The 23,070-nt window shown below is 52.5% G+C and overlaps 1 protein-coding gene across 10 annotated transcripts in view; it reads left to right on the plus strand.

Moving 5' to 3' along the window:
* The window catches only part of MARK2 (microtubule affinity regulating kinase 2), a 56,855-nt gene that overhangs the window by 15,998 nt on the left and 17,787 nt on the right, over positions 1-23,070 (plus strand). The window contains exon 1 of one of the 10 annotated variants that reach the window (XM_042905750.1): positions 8,877-8,964. The exons of 8 other annotated variants lie outside the window; for them this stretch is intronic. In XM_042905750.1, the coding sequence (XP_042761684.1) occupies positions 8,929-8,964 (36 nt within the window). In that variant the 5' untranslated portion in view covers positions 8,877-8,928. Of the gene's footprint in view, positions 1-8,876; positions 8,965-20,686; positions 20,860-23,070 lie in introns of those variants that run through there. One more of the 10 variants, XM_042905758.1, reaches the window with a different exon arrangement.

Consider the following 23,070-nt stretch of genomic DNA (forward strand, 5'->3'; position numbering starts at 1 on the left):
CGGCACATGTGCACACACTATCTCAAAATAAATATTTTTTGCAGGGTGCCTGGGTGGCTCAGTCGGTTAGTGTCAGATGTTGGCTTAGGTCATGATCTTGCAGTTCGTGGGTTCGAGCCCCACCTCGGGCTCTGTGCTGACAGCTCAGCCTGGAGCCTGCTTCGGATTCTGTGTCTCCCTCTCTCTCTCTCTCTCTCTCTCTACCCCTCCCCCACCCCTATCCCCACATTGGGTCTCTCAAAAATAAACGTTAAAAAAAAATTTTTTTTTTTAAATTTTAAAGTATCTTACGATTCTCAGCCTTGTTCTTTTGCTTGCACTCACCCTCCAATGTCCATGGAACCTCTGACTTTGGAAGGCTTCCCTTGGGACCGCTAGTGGTAGACCTTTGGGCCTCCTCTCATAGTTACTTGTACCAGCTTTAAGCAAATCTTTTTAAATTCATCTCATTTGTTCAGAATCACTTCTCATCGGGTCATTAAAAAACACTGTTTAATCAGGTGCTTAACTTATATCAATTTGAGTCTACAGATAGACTTGCGGGATTATAGCTCCGTTCCCCATCACTCAGCAGTCCCATAATCCTCTGCTTTTTACACAAAGCTTATTTCTTTTCAGATTCACATGTGGCTTTCATTCCAATTCCAGAATTGAACTTGATGTGCTTTTCTCTCTCTCTTCGGCCGCTGGTCTGTATAGAAGATAGACTTTTGCTTTCAAAGGAGATTTGTTCACTCTATTAGCTAAGGCAGCGACTCAGTAACGGTGCCTCTTGGACGGCCCTCTAGTACATTAGTCTTCCAAGTGGTTGGGGAACTCTCAAAGGGAATGGACTGAGTACTTGAAGGGTCGACCACCCCTGCCCGTTGTCACTCACGGGGCACGGTCTGCTCTGAGGCTGGCGTCGTTAGCTGTAGACATGATAATAGCCTGTACGTATTGAACACTTACTTTGTCCCAGACGCTCGTTTAGCTGTTTTACATTGATTAACTCATTTAGTCTTTGTGAGATGGTGGGTCTTAGTGAGGAAATAGAGGAAATAGAGGTGAGGAAATAGAGGCCCAGAAATGTTGAATAGCTTGTCTGTTACAAACCCAAGTGGTCCAGAGGGCATCAGTGTCAGAGCAAGACTTTCTTAACTGTGGCAAATCCTTTGGTTCTGTTTTCAGCCGCGTCCAGGCGGTAGGAGATAGATAGATACCTTAGGATTCGCTCCTAGTCAGCATGGGGCCGGCTTAAGAGTTAGTTGTTTCTTCCTGCCCTTCGTGGCCCTAGGGGTACAGACGCAGCTGGCCAGGCTCACCTCCCCTGGCGTACAAGAGCTATGGGAAACTTTTTTTAAAAACTTTATTGTTTAACCCTCGCTTCTGATTGCCCTCTTTATCTCTTCTCATCTTCCGGAATTTCAAGAACCGTTTTTAGAAAAGCCAGAATTCTGAGACCTAAAATGAGTAACTAACAAGTAAGTACTGAGCTCGTAGCATGGGACGGCTTTGATTCCTAGATTTGACTGCCCTACTCTGTAGCACCCATGAAATGCTGGGATCCCAGAATGCTCTTTGTATGCGCTCCCACACCCCTGCTCCCCCCAGAAAGAAAAAAAGCTGTTGTGCATGGATATTAACCGTGTACGTTTTATCGCGAAAATAACGTTCTCCCTTTACAACCGTCTACGTGCCACTTACACAGAGGCCCGGAGCCACTCGCTTTTAGCCTTGACTGCCAAGGGCACCGAGCACCGTAGCTGGTAGTACCAGGCCGCTGTGTGCATTTGGGACGTGCCAGTGCAATCCTGGGAGCTGAGCTCTGGCAGTCCTGCTGTGCCTCTTTATCCCACTGCTTGTTTTATATGCCACTGCTTCCTGTTTGCTTTTGTTCGGTCTTCGTCTGGCTCCCTCCTCTCTCCTGAGGCTAGTGCCCACAGCTCTGCTTCTGGATCTCCGGGACCTGTGCTGGTTCTTAGAGCGACTGCTCTGTGCCCCTCTGTGGAATTTAGTTCGCTTGAGTTTATGCGTTTATGGTTTGATTCACTTGCTTGTCTCCCCCGGACAGCAGTGCCTTTTCTTTTAACAGTAGTGCCTGTCAGACGTTTTGAGGTTTCTTAGCAAAGTGCTGAAATTTTAAGGCTATTTTAAGATGCCAGCGTGGGGTGAGTAAAGTGGCCGCCGCTGTCCTTACCCACTTGTGCCCCTCTTGCCGCCCTAGCAGAGAAAGAGAGGGAGTCCGACCAGGAGTGTATTTGTGTTCAGACCTCATTCGCTTCTCCAAGACCACGGTTGCGTGCCATTTCTAAATTACTTTCTTTTGTTACGGGGTAAAACCAAGGTCCACGTAAATGACTTCAAGAAGCAAAGCCTGTCAGCTTTCTTAGGAGTGGTCTCCCCCTCCCCACATCCCATCTCCAACACATTTTTATCTCTCAGCAGAGGTAGCTGCTGTTCACACACAGGTAGGTATTCTTTAGAGAGTGCATGGCAGTGTTTTCTTGCTAATAGAAAAGCTGTCGTAATGGGTTAGGTCCATAGGGGCTCGGCCTTTCTATACTTGTATTCCCAGGAAGAAAAATCTCTACCTTAATTACCACATCACACTGGCAGAGAGGTGTGGCTGCTAATTGATTAGATGACAGTCCTTTGCATTGATGCGGAACGTTAGGGTGGTTGGGTTTCGTTTTGTTTTTAAATAAACAAATAGATTTGAGCTAGGTAAGTTTATTTTGGAGAGATGAAGTCCTGAGAAGGGATTTCCCTTTATGAATCTCGCGTGTTTAGTGCCATTTCTATGTCCCTATTTTCTAACCTGGTAGTAAGCACTAAGTTGGCTTTTCTTGCCATTTTGGGGCACGTGGGGAATATGTCTTTTCCTCCCCTGTATCTCCGGCATGCTCCCTTTCTGCTGGGTAGAACCAGATTCCTTTATTTGGTTTGCTTTTCCTTCCCTCCTGTCTTGGAATGGTTGAACTCTATTCTGAAATATATTTTTAAGATAGCGTCTAAAAGCAAACACCCTGCCTTCCTTGAAACCACAGAAACTGCTTGTGAAACAGCCGACAGGGCCAACTGCCAAGTCTGCACTGTTAACCCACCCTGATGACAAATGTCAGACACTGATGGCACACCGTAGTCATGACTGGTGTGAGGGTTTGCTCAGTAATAAATGTGTAGGTGCTGAGCTCCCGGTTTCACATCCAGAATGCCCACATAATAATATTCTTCATGGTGAACCATTCCGGGAGAGTCCTGTGTAGCTAATCTGCTGTCTACTATACAGGAAAGGTTTAAAAAAATTTTTGTTTAATGTTTTTTATTTATTTTTGAGACAGAGACAGAGCATGAGCAGGGGAGGGGCAGAGAGAGAGGGAGGCACAGAATCTGAAGCAGGCTCCGGGCTCCAAGCTGTCAGCCCAGAGCCCCACGCGGGTCTCCAACTCATGGACTGAGATCGTGACCTGAGCCGAAGTCGGACGCTTAACCGACTGAGCCACCCAGGTGCCCTTTTTTAAAAAAAAAAATTTTTCTTTTAATTTTCATACAGGAAAGGTTTTAAACAAACCAATTCCCATTCCTCCTCACCTACTTTTTTTTTTTTTTTTTTTTAAATTTCAGGAAGTGATTTTCTTTTGAGGTGATTTGGACCAAGCTTCTTACCAGCTTTTCCCATTTTTAAGTTAGAACTGGCTTTAGAATTGTTTTTCCCCGCAGTGGAGGAGAACTTGGGCCTTAATCTTTATCCCCAGGCCCTGAAATGACTGACTTCTGTTTTTTGTTTATTTGTCGGTTTGTTTGTTTGATGGCATAGAATTTTCTCTGTCTAGGGAATTTTCTTTCTTTTCTTTTTTCCTTTTAATTTTTATTTAAATTTTAATTAGTTGACATACAATGCAGTATTGGCTTCAGGAGTAGAATTCAGTGATTCATCACTTAGGAAATTTTATTTCTTTACAAGTACTTTCAGGAATGAGTATTTGTTCCTCCCTATTATCTTCCTAAAGAGCTCTGAAACCTCTGGGAGCCTGATAGGCGAGAATACAATTTGAAAACTGGCATCCGGACACCTGGGTGGCTCAGTTGGTTAAGTATCTGACTTCTGATTTTGGTTCAGGTCATGATCTCATGGTTTGTGGGATCGAGCCCCATGTCAGGCTCTATGCTGACAGTGCAGAGCCTGCTGGAGATCCTCCCTGTCTCCCTCTCTCCCTCTCTCCCTCTCTCCCTCTCTCCCTTCCCCCCCCTCCTCTGCTCACTTGCTCTCTATCTCTCAAAATCAGTACATAAACATTAAAAAGAAAACAGTATCAGCGTGCATTGAGCTATAGCACTGATTGAGTGGGAGGGGAGATCAGGCTTGACAGCCAACAATTGACAAATAAAAGGAAAAATATTTAAAGTGCTCCCTGTTCACAGCACTGTCACGGGGGTTCTAGATGCAGAGCTCGAGGAATCCTTTCCAGGTCTTCCCCAAGAGCACCCTCTTTTGTCCTTTTGTTAGGGGTTTATTCTGACTTCATTTCCATGACCTGAGTCCTGAGCAGCTTTTTTGACTTTATGTTTAAGCTCTCTTCCCACATCACCTTTGCTTGTCTGTTAGGCCTGCCCCTAGTTTCGAGATGGGGAGGAGACCAGGGAGGCTGAATGGTTTATTCTTCAGTGAGTCTCGCCGGGTTGGCTTCCTCTGAATGCCAGCATCGCATGACTCCCCACAGTTGACTCAATGGGGGTGCATCCCCATTCGCTGAAGCCCCAGGGTTTAGATACATCCTGGCAGAACTCGTGAGCCTCGCTAGAAGTGAGACCTGGGATCTTCAGATCTCTCCACCCGTGGTTCTTCTGAAGGAAAAAAACAAAAACAAAAGTCACAGACTTCTAGTAAATTGGAGGGATTAGGTGGACTGTTAACTTTAGTTCTTGGGTTTGGTCCCACCTTGGACTGTGATTTGTGTTTTTTATCTCTCCTACTAGATAATCAGCTCTTTTGAAGTCTGAGCTGTTTTTATCCTTTTCTGTGTACCCTCTTCCCCCAGAGTCTTGGAGTGCTTCGTGCAAGGTCACCGCTCAATTACTTGTGAAATAAAAAGTCAGAAAAATTATAAAATGGGCATTATTTACTTACAGCTACCCTTGGGAGCGTGTGTCCGTACTGATCTGTAAATCCGACCTCTCTCTGTCTGGTTTTTGGACACGGAAGTCACAAGTCTTCATTTGTGTCTTAGTAGGTGTAATAACGACTACAGAGAACAACTTTTTCGGGACGAGGGGATGAGGAGAAAAGTTAACTCTGTTACTGGGTTGTGTTAAGAACCCAGAGAGGAAAGCGCATGGGGAGAACCTGCTGCCGAGGGAACCCTGTCTGGCTTCCTGAAGCAGGGACCAGAGCCAGGAAGCAGGCCCTCCTGGCTTTGGGGGAGCTCCGTTCTTGCCCCTGACACACAGCATCTCTGGCTACATAGGGGCTTCTGGTTCAGTTGGCCTCATCCTTCCCTCTTTTGGATGGTTGAACAGAGAGAGGTACACTGAGTGTTGGGGATCTTGTCCAGAGTTGGACAGGTCATGCGGTCTGTATCAGAAGGCTGGAGTTATTTATAGTGGGAGAAAAGCGCAGGAGCGTGGCACAGGAAGAACTCATTTCACACCACCTCAGCGCCTGGTGATGATGAGAACCCAGATTTGTCTTTGAGCGTCTCAGGGCAGATCAGTTGCTTTTCTGAACTGACCAAGAGCTATGCCATCCGGGGCAGTGTTTTCCAGGACCGATGTGGGCAGGGCAAGGATGACATGGTGGAAGGCCGTTTTCTCCTCTCTTCTTGGTTCCCTGGTCTTGGTGACTCAGTGTGGGATCTCCACCTGACTTCTGAATCTTCTGTTTTGGAGCCCCTGCCCAAGGCCCCAGCCGCGCAGGGTGGTGGCATCTGGACCTGCTCGACCGGTCTGCTTGCCCCCCCCCCCTCCCCTTACTCTGGGCTGGGAGGCTGAAACCGCTGCCTGGGGGCTTTGCCAAGCCAGTTTCTCCTCATGGGTCGCCTGCCCTGGCAGTCAGGTGGGGAGCTCCCACCCAGGAGCTCCCAGAGGAATCAGGCTACTGGGGAATCGGGCCGCAGGGTGGGGGAAGGGGGTGCCACACACCTACCAGCATTGTGTCTCCTCGGCACTGCTCACACCCAGTGTGCAGGGCCCCGGGGCCTGCTGGAAATAGACTCTGTGTCATGGTGCCTTTCCCTGTGCCTTGTAGCCACGCTCCTGGTAGGCAAAGAGGCTGGGAGGGTTGAGGAGCTTGTAAATCGTGGGTAAATGAAGTCTAGGGGGAGGGAGAGGGTCCTTCCCTAGGGCACACTGTGTTTCTAAGTCTGGGGGAGTCACCTGGGTTAATTTGAATTTGTTTTCAGCCCTAGGCAGGAGACATTGTCCAGTGCATGAGCCTGGTGTCCAAGGCCTATTAGATGAGGTTGACTTACGGAGCCAGACTGAGGTAGCTTGAGCCGATAGAAGCCAAGGTCAGGATGTGGTCTTCGGGACGTGCGGACCGTGCCCACTTCCTGCTGCAGTCTCAGGGATGGGGCTGGAAGGCACCGAAAGCCCTCAGGCCTCCACAGGGCAGACCCTCCTTTTATAAGTGGGGGGAACACAAATCCCAAGAGGGTGAATGACTCACTCAGGGTGATATCATTTGTTTGCGGGGGGCCGCGTCTAGGGTCACCCTCCCGGGGACCTTGGCAGTATACCCGCGTCGCTTCTGCTTCAGAGGCATTCCTGTGGAAGGCCTGTGTAGGGGCCAACCTGCAGACCTCCTGGCGGAAGGGAGGCCGGGAAAGGACAAGTGGAAGGGCAGCAGGCCCCGGCTCCACACACCGGAGATGAGTTCTGAAATCCTGCCAGAGACTTTGGCCACAGAGGTGCCAGAAGGCCGCAGGGAACGGATTTAAAGCAACGGGCACCAGCATTATAGTCCTGACCCGGGTTGGAGCCCAGGTGTGCTAAGAGCTATCAGGTCAGGAGACTCCGGAAAAAGCGGGAGGACCCTGACCCTGACTTTTCCTCGTGAGTCAGGAAGGCATTTACGGAGAGCCTGTTAGGTGCCGGGTATGCCTAGGCACCGAGGACACAGAAATGACCCCAGTCCTGGAATTTCCCCCTCAGGCCGCTCTCTCAGCTTTGCGAAACCGAACAAGGCAGCCACCAAGAGTTGTGAAGTAGGCCCTTCCCCAAGCAGTGAAGTCCTTGCACCAAGAGGCTTGAAGTTCTGTGACAGGGACCTTGTGAAGTCAGGGGCATGGAGCAGGGAAAGCTCTGGAAGTGATGTCTGAGCCGAGGCTGACCAGGAAGAAGAATGGGAGTGGATGATGGATGGAAAGTGTCCCAGGCGGTGGGAGGCTGTAGCAAAGGCCTGGAGGTCTGAGAGAACATTCTACATTTGAAGACCGTTGGCTGGAGCCCCGAGTGAGACTCTAGGAAGGGACGAGGGCCAGGCTGGAGCTGCAGGTAGGGAAAGGGAGCCAGCCAGCTCATTATGCAGCCGAAGGAAAAATCCAGAAACCGTGTGGGTCTAGTCTGAAAATCGGTTGTATGTATATACATACGTACACATACGTAGGCATTTTACACACATGTATACACACACATACGTGTGCACACAGATATATAATTATTAGTCACGTGTGTATAAGGGGTACTTTGAAAATGAAGCCGTCACTTCCTGTTGCCAGTGCCGGGTGCCCTGCTGAGATTACGGCTGGCTCCCCCCACCCCATGTTGTAGAGGGAGAGACTGGACTGGTGTTTTTATGTGCTGGTGCGGGTGGAGAGGAGGCTGAGGCTGTAGCCCTGGTGGGATGACTCTGGCTTTGACTTCGGAGCAGGCTGGCCAAGGACACTTGGAGCTTCTTCAGGCCCTGGGGTCAGGACCGATTTCCCTTTTCTTTGGGGGGAATGACTCACGGGCCATCGCTGCCACCCGAGGTTCTGCAGGCTTTCCTGAGGCTGCCTACGTCAGCCAGTGGGCCAGTGTTGAGAAAGAGGAAGTACCTGGTGGCTGTCCCTCCTGCCTCCTATTTCTGTCGCTAAACAGCACCTCTCCGTGGCAGCCTTGTGCTCCGCTCCGGCGAAGGAGGAGCTCTTCCCTCCCTGTGGGAGGGGCTGTCATCTGTGGCTTCTGCTCTACCCTTGGTCACAGATCAGCTTGTACTACGCAGCCAGGGACAGTCCACTCCCTTTCTGCCTGTCGTCAAGTGCTCGAGTGGGAGACCTTAACTTACAAAGTTGTAGAAATGGCCGTGCTCCAGACTGCAGGGTTCAAGGCACAGCCGGGGAAGCGTGTGAAAATTGACCTAAGGTTAGAGCTTGGTGGGCTGTCCGCCTCAAAGGTGTCGTGGGGCAGCGTTTTGCTTCTGACCACATATGGACACTGCCCTGCAGACAGCTGGGCTGTCCCCTCTCCTGCCAGGGAGTGAGTTTTGTTCCAGTGCCAACCTGGCTTTTACTGTTTCCCCTCCTGTCTTTCCCCAGGGACCATGAACCTGCCCACCCCCTGTTATGTTCTAGTTCTGATGGGAGTACCATTCAAAGTTCTTGGCAGGAGACCAATTCACTTCTACCCGTGTTGGTTTCCCCTCCTTTTCCCAGTGTGTTTGATGTGCACGTTCCCCAAAGTTCCTTCTGCAGCTGGTTGGCTCTGTAGTACCCAGAGATTGGAGCCTGCCCGCGGGGGCAACTCCGCTGCTTCCCTCCCTGGTTTTAGGGGCGGGGCTTGAAAACAGAGGATCATACTCTCCCTCCTCTCCCTCCTCTCCCTCCTCTCCCTCCTCTTCCCCCTCTTCCCCCTCTTCCCCCTCCTCCCCCTCCCCCGTCCCACCCCCAACACTGCCAAGCAAACTGGAGTGACCGGCTCAGAGGCTCCCAGCAGCCTCCAAGCGGGACTGAGCCCGGCTCATCGCCCCACATGACGGCAGCTATCTGGAGAAAGATTGATGCACGTGTGAGTATGTGAACTCCGGAGCACATTACCATCTCCGGCCGGCTCTCTGTGGCAGGTGTGGACTCACTCTGGGGTGAGGGAGACCAGGACTCCTTAAGAGGAGATGGTGACCCAGCCAGGGGTGTGTCTACCCAAGGCCCACCCCCTTATCTAACACATGGGGAAATGGAAAGCACTTCTGAACACCCCAGCTCTCCAGAAGAGCTTGATGGGTGGTTCGGGGAGGCTATTCTTGGAATCCCTTGCAGCACAATATCCCTCTTTTCCCTGAGCCAGGTTTCTTAGTTCCTAAGCTGGACAACTACCTTCAGTTTTCGTAGGAGGGGTGTATCTTCCCTGACCTCAACACGATTGTGAGCGGAAGGTTAGGAACGGTAGCTGCTCTCCCAAATGGAAACACCTTCTTGCTGCTGAGGCTCAAGTGCCTGAGGCAGAGACCGGACCAGAGTAGCCCAGGCTTGCCGAGAGGGGAGGATTGGTTATTTAGGGGCTGTGACAAATGGCTTTGGAGAGGAGCAAGGGAGAGAGAATCTCCTTTCGCAGAGCTTCTCTGCAGCATTGCTGTCCAGAGTTTAGACTGCCTGGAGCCACAGGCTCAGGTGCTGACGGCTCTCCCCTCCTCCTTTCTGTGTCTTGCGGCTAGTGCTATCATTGTCAAGTTGACCCTCTGATTACGGAGGATGATCCCAATATGGTCCCCCGGCTCCCTGCTGCCTGAGCCCCTCTGCCCTGGAGCTGTACCTAATTTGTCTTCAAATTCTGACTTTGAGTGGGGCCAGAAATGGAAGAAATGGTCATAGGAAGTTGTGTTTGGGTGGTTTGACTTCTGATTGGGCTTTAGGCATCTGAAAACTGAGTGCTTTTTTAATCCAGATTTCCCTTCGAAACCTCTCTCTGTGCACAAACCCTATACCTCAGACAATTCTTGGCGGGCCAGAAAGGCTTTGCTTGGATATGAATTTAGTGTGGGGGTCTTCCCGGGGTCCCGTGTTGTCCATCCCTCTAGTCTCTCCCACTGCCCACCCCCCCAATAACATTAACCTTTCATGTAAAGAACGTTGGAAAAATTGAGTACTGTCTCAAGGTCACTGGATCATAAGTGGCATTTGGCATAGTTAGCTGGTTTGGCGTTTGGTGAGAGATTTCTGCTTTATATTTGAGCAAAAGATTTCTTGGCGGGAGGCCTCTACGCTGTGTTGCCAGTGCTCGCTTGCCCTGTGTACAGGGTTTGCCCCCTTCCCTCCCCTGACGGGTCGTTTTAATCCTCTTGCCTATAAACAAGTGCAGTTTTCAGAACGTGTGTGGGGCCAACTCACATGACCTTGGTTATCTCCTCATGGGGTAACCAGCATCAGCTTTAGATACCATGGTCACTTGACGTGGCAGAGCAGAGCTGTCAGTAAAGAGGTGGAGACGCCAGGAGGACGCCTGGGTTGGCCGGGGAAGGTAGGGTGGTCCCCCCCCCCTCCCCCCCGCCCTTACTCAGTTTTGCTTTCTGCGGTTTCAGTAGCCCCTGGTCACCCTCGGTCCAGAAGCAGATGATCTTCTGACCTATCATCGGAAGGTCAGTAGTAGCCTAACCCTGTGTCACAGTGTCTACATCCTTCACCTCATTTCGTCTCACCACGTAGGCATCGTATCATCTCACATCCTGACAAGAAGGGGGAATACAGCACAGGAAGACATTTGGAGAGAGCACATTCACATGACTTCTATTACAGTATACTGTTTAAATTGTTTCTTTTTATGATTAGTTATTGTTGTCAGCCTCTTACTGTGCTTAGTTTATAAATCAAACTTACCATAGGTGTGCATGTATAGGAAAATTCACAGTATATGGTTGACCCTTCAACAGCATAGGTGTTAAGGGTACTGACCCCCACAGAGTCAAATCTGTATGTAATTTTTTTACTCTCCCAGAACTTAACTACCTGCAGCCTACTGTTGACCTTACTGATCGTATGAACAGTTGATTAACCCATATTTTGTATGTTTTATATGTAATATAGTGTATTCTTTTTTTTTTTTTTTAACGTTTATTTATTTATTTATTTATTTTGAGAAGAGAGAGACAGAGCATGAGCGGGGGAGGAGAGAGAAAGAGGGAGACACAGAATCCGAAATAGGCTCCAGGCTCCGAGCTGTCAGCACAGAGCCCGACGCGGGGCTCAAACTCAGCGACAGCGAGATCGTGACCTGAGCCGAAGTCGGACGCTTAACCAACTGAGCCACCCAGGCGCCCCAAGTGTATTCTTAACAGTAAACTGGAGAAAACAAAATGTCACTAAGAAAGTCATAAGAAAAGGGCACCCGGATGTCTCAGTCGGTGAAGCGTCCAGCTCTTGATTTCGGTTCAGGTCATGATCTTGTGGGTTCGTGAGTTTGGAGTTCCTTGCAGCAAGGAGCCTGCTTGGGATTCTCTCTCTTCCTCTCCCTCTGTCCCTCCCCCTTCCCCAACATGTGCACCTGCGTGCTCTGGTGCGCACCTGCGTGCTTTCACGGGCACACACTGTGTCTCTCTCAAGATAAATAAGTCAAAAGAAGAAAAAATACATAGTAAATACTGTACTGTGTCAGAAAAAAATCCGTGTATAAATGGACCCGCGCAGTTCAAGGCTCAGCTGTATGTAGGGTTTGGTACTGTCTGTAGCTTCAGGCATCTACTGGGGGTCCTGGAGTATATCCCCCATGGATGAGCAGAGACTGCTGTCAGTGGGGGTGGGGGGTGTGATTCCTTAGTGGGGAGCAGTAGGAAGAGTCCAGTCCCGTGGGGCAAGAGTGAGAAGCAGTTTCGTTCCTTCTTGCTTTTACTGTTCCTGAATTCCTACTTCTGGTGTCTCATTTATCTTTCTCCTGTATCTCAAATCCTGGCTGCGGGGGGCCCCCGGACACGCAGCTGTTTCAGGAAGCTGCCCCTGAGACAGATGCATGCTCCTTCATGGATACAGAACCCGGCACCGAAAATCCCATCTTCCCAAACAGTGATTTTGTTGTGTTGTGCGAAGGACAGCTGGTGGTGGGAGCCTGGCCGCCACAGAAGGCCGCCGAGCCTCTGAGCCAGAGGCGCCCAGGAGCCGGGGTGCAGCTGCATTTTCACCGCGGCCGCCCCCCACCCCCCACCCGCCCCGTGCAGGTCTCCCTCGCCTCACTCCTGAAGAGGCAGCACTCCTCAGTGCGTAGCAGGGACTCTGGCCACACTGTGTGTGAGTTGTGTCTGTTTCTTAAATATCTGTCCCCTTTCTCCTTGTGACTCTTGACTTGCAGAGGTTCATGTATCTGGAAAATTTAGGGAACATTGCTGACATCGTATACCTCGGGAATCGTGGGATATACTCTGGATCTTCCTAGGGTGGGATCTGTGTGTTGAATATGCTTCTTACCAGGGGAGAGCAGAGTGGCCTTTTATGGAAGGGATAAAACAGTTAGCTGCTGGAGCCTTCGCTGGCTCTGCCAGAAAAACCCAAGTCCAAGTCCAGGCCGTGCCAACAGATGACCAGAACATGGTCTTCATCTCAAGAGCTCTCCCGGGCCAGTTCGGAAAGATCTATCTCTTTTTGGAGATAGAGAGCATTTTTGATGAACACTGGCTAAAGAAGTTAAAGCCAAAACTCCTATCTTTTTCTGGTAACTGACAGAGTAAGTTGAGAAAGCATGTGGAATTATAGTAATAATAGCGAGCATGTCGTGAGCATGTGTTACATGCCAGGCATTGTTCTAAGTATTTTGGATGGGGTTCGATATTTCGACAATTCTGACCTCATACCTTTTGTTTTCTCTTGGTAGGAACCCCCTTATGCCTTTGGGGTCTTTGTCTGTGGTGGGTGCATGGACTAGATAGAACAACAGAATGAGCAGCGGTGGCCTCTTGCTGCCCGGCTAGCTTCGTCCGATCGGAGGTATCCTGGGTGGCATTTGCCTCCCAATCTTCAGATCTTTGTTTAGGCCACCGTGCCTGTTGGCGATAGAGCCGCCCTTCGGGATTTGTTGGGGAGGGTCTGTTTGCCTTGGTAGGCACCCTTTCTTCCCTGCCCTCGGTAGGTGAATTCGGAGGTGAAGAGCTAAAGACTTGACTGCTTGCCTCCTTCAGAATAACCAGCATTCTCTTGTCTGCAGTCTGTGCCCGGCAGTGGCCCCTTTCTTCCCCAGCACCACCTGTTAATCGGGGGTGGTTCTAGTTCCCGAGGGCTTCCACCGGCACTGAGCTAATCCGTACCAAAGAGCCCTCCTCCCAGGTTCGTGTCAGAGCTCAGAAAGCTCAGACTCTGTCCTCTCCTCGGACTTTGAAAAGATGAATTAAAGTGTAAAAAAGTGCTTTTTAAGAAGGCACTTGTAATGGATAATGGCTGTCATTTCATTTACTATATATACACTCTGCTCCCTAGGTCAACCCCACCAACTAGGATGCCCTGAGTAGAGCTGCCATTGCCGCCAGAGAAGGAGCAGTGTTTGGCTTTAGGGGACACCTGGGCCTAAAGTTACAAGCTGACATATACACAAGCGTCCCTGAGAAACTTTCCAGCCTTCTCCACCTAACTTTATACATATATATATATATATATATATATATATATATATATATATATATATATTTTATTTTGGGGAGAGCACGAGCAGCGGAGGGGCGGAGAGAGGGGGACAGAGGATCCAGAGCGGGCTCTGCGCTGACAGGCTGACAGCAGCGAGCCCGATGTGGGGCTTGAACTCATGCACCTCGAGATCGTGACCTGAGCCCACGTCGGACGCTCAACCGACCGAGCCACCCAGGTGCCCAGTCCACCTAACTCTGACAAATGAGTCCTCTTCCAAACATCTGGCCGGCTAGCCAAGGCACCTGCCCAGGTCATGGCCACTTAGTAATAGGGTCCAGCAGTCCCAGGGTTGAGGCCATAGTGGCAGCAGTGGGCCCAGTGACTTTTACAAGAAGTACGTCCCCAGTTTCAGGTGCCAAACAAAGAGACTGTTCTAAAGAACACTGGCCCCTGATGTGTCAAGGGACGGTCCCAGGTTCCCTTTTCTTCTCTCTCCAACTGGAACTGGAAGTTCTCCTACCTGGTCTTTCGTAGTTATCCCTTCTCTCCTAGAAGGCAGTACCCACTCAAAATTCCTTTTGAAACTCCAGCCTCTTTTCTCACCTCTGCCTGGGTTCATTTCGCATTCCCTCCCTCCTACGCAACCATCCCGGATGCTTTGAAGCCCCCTCCGCCAGCTCAGGTCCTCTTGTTTTAGGCCCTCACCCAGGGTTTGAAGGTTACCGAGCCTTGGTTTCTGCTGCCCGTGCTGCTTCCGGGGAGCAAAGATACGTTCCTGGGTCCCGAGGTAGAACTGAGTTAATTTTCCTGTTCCGGACTATGGTTCGCACCTTACGTACGGATAACACACAGCTTCAGACACAGTGGGGGGCCCTCACAAGCCGGCCTGAGACACAGCCACCATTTGTTCCTTCTCCAAACGAACGGAACTTTTGGTAAGTCGGAGATCCCTTGGCTAACGTGCTGCAGCAGGTTTGTTTGCGTGTGCCTCGTGGAAGCGCTCTCATTCGTTCGTAGTGCTGTCGCACCGTCTATTAGCAAAAGTAAGTTGTCCTTCTGGATATCCAGTGACAAAGACAAAAACACAGACGCCACTTCCCACCCAGAAAGGTGGTCTGAGAGCCACACTCGCTCCCGTGATTGCTCTAAGGGACGAGTGAGCCCAAATTCTTAATTTTAGCTGATTGGACTCCTTGTCAGGAGGCGCCGGAAACAGCTCGGCGGCCCTCACCCGCTTGCGTTCCTGACGGTCTGCTGGAGGAGGAAGATGACGCCTCGGCCTGTGAGCGGGCGCAGCCCGGCGGGGGTTTGGTTTGCTCGTGCAGAGAGCGGCCGGGTGGATTTTTGATGGTCCTGGAAGTGGAACAGCCACACGGCAGCCCGGCCAGGTGGGAACGGTTTTGAGGCGGTGACAGCCTTAGGTGCTTTCTCTTACTTCTTCTCGTGCGTGACCTCTGACCCCTGGCCGTGGTGACTTCTGGGGCAGCAAGCGTCAGCCCGGTGTTTTTTCTGATACTTCCTCCCCCTCCTCCTCCAACACCCTCTTTGAAACCGGAGGAGTAGGAAGGCAGTCTTTTTTCCACTTCCAGGGGAAGCTGCAGTGGAAGGAGGCACATGTCTTATTCAGCACCTTCCAGTGTGGAGCTGGAACTGGACAGGACCCAGAAGGCCTGTTTCCCAGCCTGGGGCTGGATCTGCTCCTCAGCAAAAAAAAAAAAAAAAAAAAAAAAAAAAAGTTATAAGGAAACCATGTTGGAAACGGCAGAGACAAGGGGTTAAATCTGCACCCAGGTAGAAAGGCTGTTGCATAAACGCTGAGAGAGGTTTTTTTCTTGTTGTTGTTTTTTTTGTTTTGTTTTGTTTTTCTTTTTTAAGATCTCGTGCTTCTTTTTTACTTTGTGTTGGCAAAAACCCCAGGAGAAGATGGGAGATTCTGGGAGGAGATGATTATGCCGGGTGAGTCAACTGAGCTCCCCAGCTGCCGTTTTTAGTTCCTTTGCTTTTCTGTAACAGGAGGCAGCTTGGGGAGGGGGGGGGGGCAGGGGGGGATGCCGATTTGTGCAGCAGGACAGGAGGCAGGTGTGTATGGGTGAATCGTTTTGGCATTCTGGGGTTGGCAGGGCCCTACAGTCGTGACGTTGGTCCAAGGAGGAAATATTAAAGCAGAGCTGTCTGAGTGTGGCACACAGTAAGTGTCCCCTACAAGTCACGGTCACCTCCCCAAATCGGTAGCTCTTAGAATGGCTCGAGCTGCATCGCACCGCCCCAGCAAGACAGTGGTTTTGATGGCCAGGCGGTGGTGGGATTGAATGTGAAGAGGCAGAGAGATGGGTCTTAAGCGGGAGGGCCCAGTGGTTGTTGGGCATCGGGAAGTTTGGAGGAGAGGGCTCCCCCTCTGTGGTGAAAGGAAGGCTCGGGCTGGTTTGAGGGGGTCGGGGATGGGAGCGTGTGGGCGTCGGCCGTCCCATCCCTGGCTGTGCCCGTATTCCGAGTCTGCCTCCAGTTCACCTTGGTGACCACCTTTACCTCCAGCTTTGGGTGAGGAAGGAGCACCGAGGGCCTCGTCACCACCTGAGAAAGCCTGTTAATGGAAAGAACACTCCATAGATGTCCTCCATTCTTGAGAGAGGGGGTCTCGTGGCTTCCTGCCCGCTTGGATGTTGTCTGCAGAGGACACAGATGGGAGTTACTGGTGTGGGTCCCAGAGACCGTCATGAAGATGCCCCCACACATCTCCTCCTTTATTCATTCACACGCACGTATTCATTCAGTACCTATCGAATACTCCTGCTCCGTGCTAGAGGCATTGTTGTGGGCCGCGAACACACCAGGGCCCTCCCTTCAGAGCGTTGTCTGGTGGGAAGGCCAGACGGTAGCCAGCGACTTCAAAGGGCAGCAGCTGCCTTGAAAGAGGAGAAAAGGGTCTTTGGCAAGAGGTTCTGATCTTCCTTCTGCCTTTGTCTTGGCTTCCAAGAGGGTGGCTGTAAGGATCAGAAACTGGCACCGTTTTTATTCCTCAACTATTTCAACGTGGGCCAGCCGGGCGCAGGCACCCTTAGGCACCGAGGGCGTACGAAAGCGAGCGAGACGCCGTCTCTGACCTCTCAGAGCTCCGGGAGGTTAAGGCGTGGAGACGCACGGTCACAAGAGATGAATGGGTACCGACAGGGCGCCGTGAGAGCCAGAGAAGGGAGAGATCACTCTCTGCTGAGACGGTGTTTGGCTGATTCTTTGAACAAAAGGATTTGGGCTGACCTAGGGATGAGAGCGTGTACTGCCCCGGATCCCTTCAAAAGAAGACGCTGCGTGACAGCTGGAGCCTTGCCCTTGGTGTGCGTGCGCCTGGGTGGCGCTTACACACCGCGGTTCGAACCGTTCCCAGCCGGCAGCCAGAGTGGTGGGGCTGGGGTCCCACCGCGGACCTGTGGCTCCAGAGTGACTCCCCTTCCCACCGTGCCGCGTCCAGCCGGACAGCGTGCCACACAGAAACAGAAACTACTAGGCAAAGGACAGGAAGGAAGAGGGAGGCCCGGACACCTCAGCCGCACTGGTTGGTCTCCATCAATCCTCTGTAAAGTGAGCCAAACCCTTCTGCTGCAGGCTGTCTCCTGCCTCCCCCAGAGCCCTGGGCTGCTGGCAGGCTGACTCTCCTGTGATATGGAGGAACTTGTTGGTCTCCATGGTTACGGGAACCCACTGGTACGGGCGGCGCCGAGTGGAGTGTGAGGCTGGCAATGAGAGCTTCCCCCAGCCCTTGGCACCATGTGGTACTGGTATGTCGGCTGCTTCTTGGACCTTTTCTGGGAGGAAGGAGTTAAGGAACCCATGAGGAAGGGAAGAGCAGGCACACCTTCCTCCTCTTCTGGGCTCCTTAGAGGCCGGAGGCGTGGCTGCCTTCTCATTCACCCGCTCCCCTTGGCAAGAGTGGTTTTATGTTAGGAAAGAGGGTCCTTTTGCCCGACAACCCAGCTGTGGTAGAAATTGGACTTTTCCTTATTCCAGAAGCAATACCAGCTTCACTGCGCTGGTGTTTGTGGTCAAGTCTGTAGCGATGACAGAGGACAGCTCTTCTCAGGGCTCAGAGGACTCCTTGAGAGGGGAAGCAGGTTCCTCCCCGAAAGTAAAAGGAGATTGTAGGAAACGTTGTCAAGACCTCGCTGCACAGTGGGTACTGTGGTCCACGCTGGCGTGGGTTTCTTCATTTTGTCTTCATGCCGATCTTGTGAAGTGGGTGCAGCTGGTGTCCACATGTCCCAAATGAGGAAGCTGAGATCTAGAGAAGTCAAGGAATCTTGGTCGTGCTCGGTGAACTAGTAAGGAGCAAAGGCAGGACTCCCGCCCCAGACCCGCCTGGAGCTCTGCCGTGCTCTCCCGCCTCCTTTGCTAAGTAAGCAGAGATACTGTGGTGAATCTGCTAGACAGTTCCCTCCTCTAAGCTCCTGGAAGGCAGGAACCAGCTCTCTCTGAACTTTGCAACTGGCCCTGGCTCCAGAGGTAGGCACTCAACAGAGGCTTGCTGAGTCAGCAGTGGTAACTGGGGACTGAGATCGAGCCCAAGACCCCAGTGAGCAAATTCTCAGAGATGAGGTACTGGACGCTTGCAAAGCTCTGGTTGCTCAGTAGAATCCACCTGTTTGGGGAAGAGCCCAGCATTTCAAGTGGCTGCAAAGGCAGGAGATTTGAGGCACGCTCATGGCATTGTGGCTTTCGTGCGTGAAGGGGAGCGAGCTGGAGGTGCTGGGTCGGTGCTGACCTCTTCGCAGGCACATGCTGCTGACCTCTGCCGTGGCTGCTTTGCGGCCTCCAGGCCGCTCCCCTCCTGGCCCAGGCCGCAGTGCTGGTCTCCCTGCCTTGGGGTGAGACTTGCAGCTCAAAGAGCTAAAGGGCAGTGAACCACCTTGCTTTTGACTGTGCTTCCGCCGTAGGCTCCCGCAGGTCTCCTTTATGGGGGAGGCACCTGCCGTGGCCGGAAAGAGGGAGCAACCTTTTGACAGTTTGACACGGCACCACCTCCCTTCCACACCAGGGCATTAAGGGAACATGGGGGGTCCCCCTGGGGGAGTAATTTGGGGGTGAGGAGGACGCATCCCACCTCTCCACGGGTCAGTGCTTACCGAAGCCTCATACGATGCCTCCTACCCACAATGCTCCTCTGGTTTATTGACTCTTGGCAGTTGAGGGTGACAGTTGCTCAGGACTAAAGGATGCAAGGAAGGCTCCTGGATGCAGTGAGGGAGGAAGGGTGAAAGGACTAGCGACTCACCACGTCCACGTGACTTGCCAGCTCAGTCATACCCATTTCTCCCCAGCCTCTGTGTTAGCTCGGTACTTCCTCAGTTTACAGAACCCCTTACTGCTTCCCACAAACAGGATTGAGGAGGAAACAGTCCTTCTGTCACATTACAAAACCCTAGGGACTAGAAAAATGAAGCCATTTGATCCTGTCTGATCCTCTGAGCGGTCGCAGGCAAGCCTGAGCCGAGGGTCCAGAGGGGTGAGAGCAGGGCGTGCTACGGGCCCCGCTGGGGACACCCTCACAATAGCCCCGTGGCAATGGCCTGAGCCAGACACTGGCTTTCCTGCTGCCCTAGGCATCTCTCCCCTCCTCCTAGCATGGAGAGGCAGAGCCAGGGATTTACCTTCTTTGGGGGGAAATAAGACAGATCAGACATCAAGAAAGGTTGATGAGAAGCCAACAAAGGGGACCGTGAGGAACAGGCAAGTGGTGGCGTGGACACAGAAGCCCTGGGCTCCAGTCCCACTCTGTGCTGGGAGGCCATGGGACCTTGGGCAAGTCTCACACCTTCTGTGCTTCAGTTTCGCACACGTAACGTGAGGATGCTACCTATAAGGGTGGGGAGCGTAGGAAATACGCGGCAGCAGAAGGTAGTGTCAGAAACATCAAATCTGTTGGCCAGGGCTCATGTGTTAGGTGAACACTGAGTAGTGTGGTCTCCCTGGGATCTGTGCTCAGGTGCTGGGCGGGGCGGGGGGGGGGGGGGGGGCACAGAGGAGCCTTCGTTTGCCATTCCATAGAGGGGTTTATGGCCTACCAGCGTGAGATCTCTCAAGAGTTTCTTAGTGGGAAAGATCCTAACCGGAGAAATGGAAGGAATTCGAAGGAGATCTGGGAGCCAGAAGAAAGGTGTGCCCAGGACTCAGAACTCAGACAAGGGGGGGTCTCCAGGAGCCCCATGTTAAGCAGGTGCCCAGACAGCAGGGCTTTGCAGGGGGAAGGCATGAGCTCCAGCATCCCTGCTGCCCCCAGCCCTCCAAGTTCTTAAAACAGTATTGTTGGGGTGGGAGGGGGGCGGTGATGGAGACTACCTGGAGGTTAGGCAGGAACCTAGGGATGGACTCCCAGAGGCAGGGCTGGAAGGACTCAGAGGGACATTTGGTTGGTTCTCCATCTTTTGGGCAAGTTGTAGAATTAAATGCCTCATTCTGTATCAGTGACGAAGGTTTTTAGTCTAGAACCCATCGGCCTCTAAAGGGGCTTCTTCACGGGGTCCCAGAACTCCCTGAAATGATGTCCAGAATATTTTATGTCTAAGTGGATTATGCGTTTTCTAAGTTAAACACTGCTTTTTGTGAAGCAGGAGGTCCATCTGCCACTGTTGGATTGCTGGTTTCTGCTTAACCCCCGCCTTGTTCTCGGCGGGTAGTTTGCCGGTCCAGCAGCAAGGCTGCTGCTCTCTGGGTCGGCACACGCCTGATTCACGCACACGCCTCCCAGCCAATTGGAGCCCCTACCCAGGTCCCACCTGCTGCGGGTGAGATAAGGACTTTTATGACCGCCCTGGCTGGAGTGAGGCTCCTCACCCTCTCCCAGCTGTTACCCGGCAAAGCACCTTGGGGAGGGTGGGGCAGCCCGCTTCCGGGGAGGGGGAGGGGAAGGGAGAAGGAAGTTGATCTAAACCCGCCTCTTTCTCTCTCTCTGTCTGCCTTCCTTCCCCTTCCCTTCCTGCCCCTTTCCTCCCACCTTGCTCCCGGTGTAGTGTCCTGGGACTGCGTGCATTTTCTGGCCACCAGGCCCTGGCCTGCGGGAAGCTGTGGGGCTTTTCGTCCCTGTTGCTCTCCTTGCCAAGCCCGGTCTCCCTCTGCTACTGGTGGTTTCGGTTGCGACACAGTCCAGGTTCCCAGGCAGGAGCTGCTCGGGCCTGGCTGCTTCACTGTTTTTCACTGAGGAGGTGGTGGAAGGTGTCGCCTGCTTCGGCTGAGTAAGGGTGGCTGGCAGAGCCGGCAGCCCCCGCCCTGGGCCTGGCTCTTCCCGGCCTCTGTACTTTGCCCTCGCTGCCTGACAGGTTCTGCTGTGGGCTCCGCTGAATGGAAGCTGCCGGTAGTCCTTGTCCCTTTCTCCAGCCGGGTATGTTTTCCCCTTCTCTGCTGTAGGATTGCCCCCATCCTCCCACCCAAACACAGGATCTTTAAAGAATTGCTAAGTGGAGCCAGGCGCTAGCACAGGTAGTAAAATTCATGGAAAGAGGTACTGGCTGGGAAGGGAAGAGGGGGCAAATACCAGAAGAGTCTCCACGGGTTGAGTCAGCAGGCGTCCCCCAGGGTGAGAGGAGGCCCAGGGAGGGTGTGCCGGTGGGAGACTGGGATCTGGGGCGGCCGGCCGGCCGCCCGCCCGGGGCCAGTGCCCCGGGGACCCTTTTCTTCCTCCCACGGGGCCCAGGCGTACTGTGCCTCTGGCCAGGGAGTGCCTGTCTGTCACCCTTCCGAGTCCTGGGGAAGTCTCAGGACACTTGAGGCCAGGCCTGAATGCCCAGCCCCACAGCATGAGCCGTTCTCGGGGAGCACTGTGCTCGGGGAGAACTGTTGGTAGGAGCCCCCAGCGTTAGGGAAGGGGCCCTGCCTACCTGAGTCAGCGCTGGGCCTCCGGGGTGGAGGCTGTCTTCCGGGCGAACCTGGCAACACGCCTAAGGCTGAGTTTGGAGATCCCAGGTTGAAGGGCCCACTGGATAGAAGGCCCTTTCTCTTCTCCCTGGGTCCTTCATTCCACCATCTGTTGAGCCCCCGAAGCAGTTCAAGTCCTGCTTCTGAGTCAACCGTGCTTGAGTAACCTGTGTGGTCTGCCCTTGGTCCCAGATACTGCCTCACAGGGCAACCCCCTGTTCTTTCCAAAAGCTGCCTGAGAGCCAGGCTGTCAACTTGGCAACAGACATGCTCAGATTTTAAGGGTCTGCCTGTGGTATGCTGTGGGCCAGAGCTTTGGGGACGTCTGGTGTTCTTACCTTACTGTGAGCAAGGAGGACAGAGGTGGAGGGAAGAGTGTGGATTTAGTGAAATCCTGGGGGCTGGGGGGGGGGGCCTGGAAGGGCAGCCAGTCCTCAGCCCCCCACACAGTGAGATCTGGGTCTGCGCTGAGTGGGCCTAGTCAGGACCGTGGAAGAGACAAGACGGTCTCCATGCCCTTACCTCCACTTTAGCCTTCAGGGTGCCCACCTCACATGGGGCCTCGGTCCAAGAAACGTTTTCTACTGGAGACTTTCTCTTTTCTCCACTCCCTTTCTCCTTTCTTCACTTCCTCCCCTGGGCTCTCCTCACCCTGCCCCCCCCCCCCCCATCCCTGCTGTGTCTCAGAGAAGAGGCGAAAGGGAGGGACACTACACTCTTTTGAGTCCTGAGAGTTGGGTGATTCGGTCCTGAAAGGGGAGTGGGTGAATTTGGGAGCAGGGGATCAAAGAGCACAGCCCCTGTTGTCTGCTTCTCTGGGTCCTGGACAAGCAGAACCTTCCCTCTGTTCCGGATGCCCGGCTTGGAACCAGCCCTTCACGGCTGTCCTGTCTAGTCGCCTCCCGTGAAGGCTGGAGGCGCTGGTGCAGGCTAGGAGGGCTCCACTAAGAGGTGGAAGTCTTGTTGACAAAGACAATAGTATTTGGGAACTAAAAATAATTGCGATACGGGTCGCTCTTCACGCAGCACTGGATAAAGCATTTTATGTGTGTTCTCTCACCTCAAGTGAAGTTGGGAATATTTTATCACCACTTTACAGATGAGGAAACTAATACCAGTAAGTAGGGGAGCCAGGACTTGAACCTAGTTCTGCTGGGCAGAGCTCCTCGGCACCCGCTAGACCATCTCCTGACCCAGATGTGCGGAATCACTGTGCACTGGTCATCTTTTGGATGGTTTCCTTCACCCTTTGTACTCTCATCTCCCTCTTAAGGGTGGTGTTGATAATAATAAAGTTAGCATGTGTTGAGTAATTGGCAGATTTAGGATTTGTCTCTGGCATTTGCACCCGTAACCACACCTCTCGACCCCTGAAAGGAGGGAGGTGGATGGCAGGGCCCCTCTTGTGTTTAGTTGATGTTTTGAGGCCCAGTGCGCAGCTGAGCCTGGCGGGGAAAGCCATCCTGTTGTACCGCGGCGACCAGCCCCTGGAGCCAGGGACACCAAGAGGGATGGGCAGAGCAAAAAACAGATGTTTGAAAACCTATTGGTCTTAGGAGCGCCCGGGTGGCTCAGTCGGTTGAGTGTCCCGAGTTTGGCTCAGGTCATGATCTCATGGCTTGTGAGTTCGAGTCCCATATCGGGCTCTCTGCTGTCAGCGCAGAGCCTGCTCGGGATC

The sequence above is a fragment of the Panthera leo genome, chromosome D1 (assembly GCF_018350215.1).
Source record: "Panthera leo isolate Ple1 chromosome D1, P.leo_Ple1_pat1.1, whole genome shotgun sequence".
Classification (NCBI taxonomy): Eukaryota; Metazoa; Chordata; class Mammalia; order Carnivora; family Felidae; genus Panthera; species Panthera leo.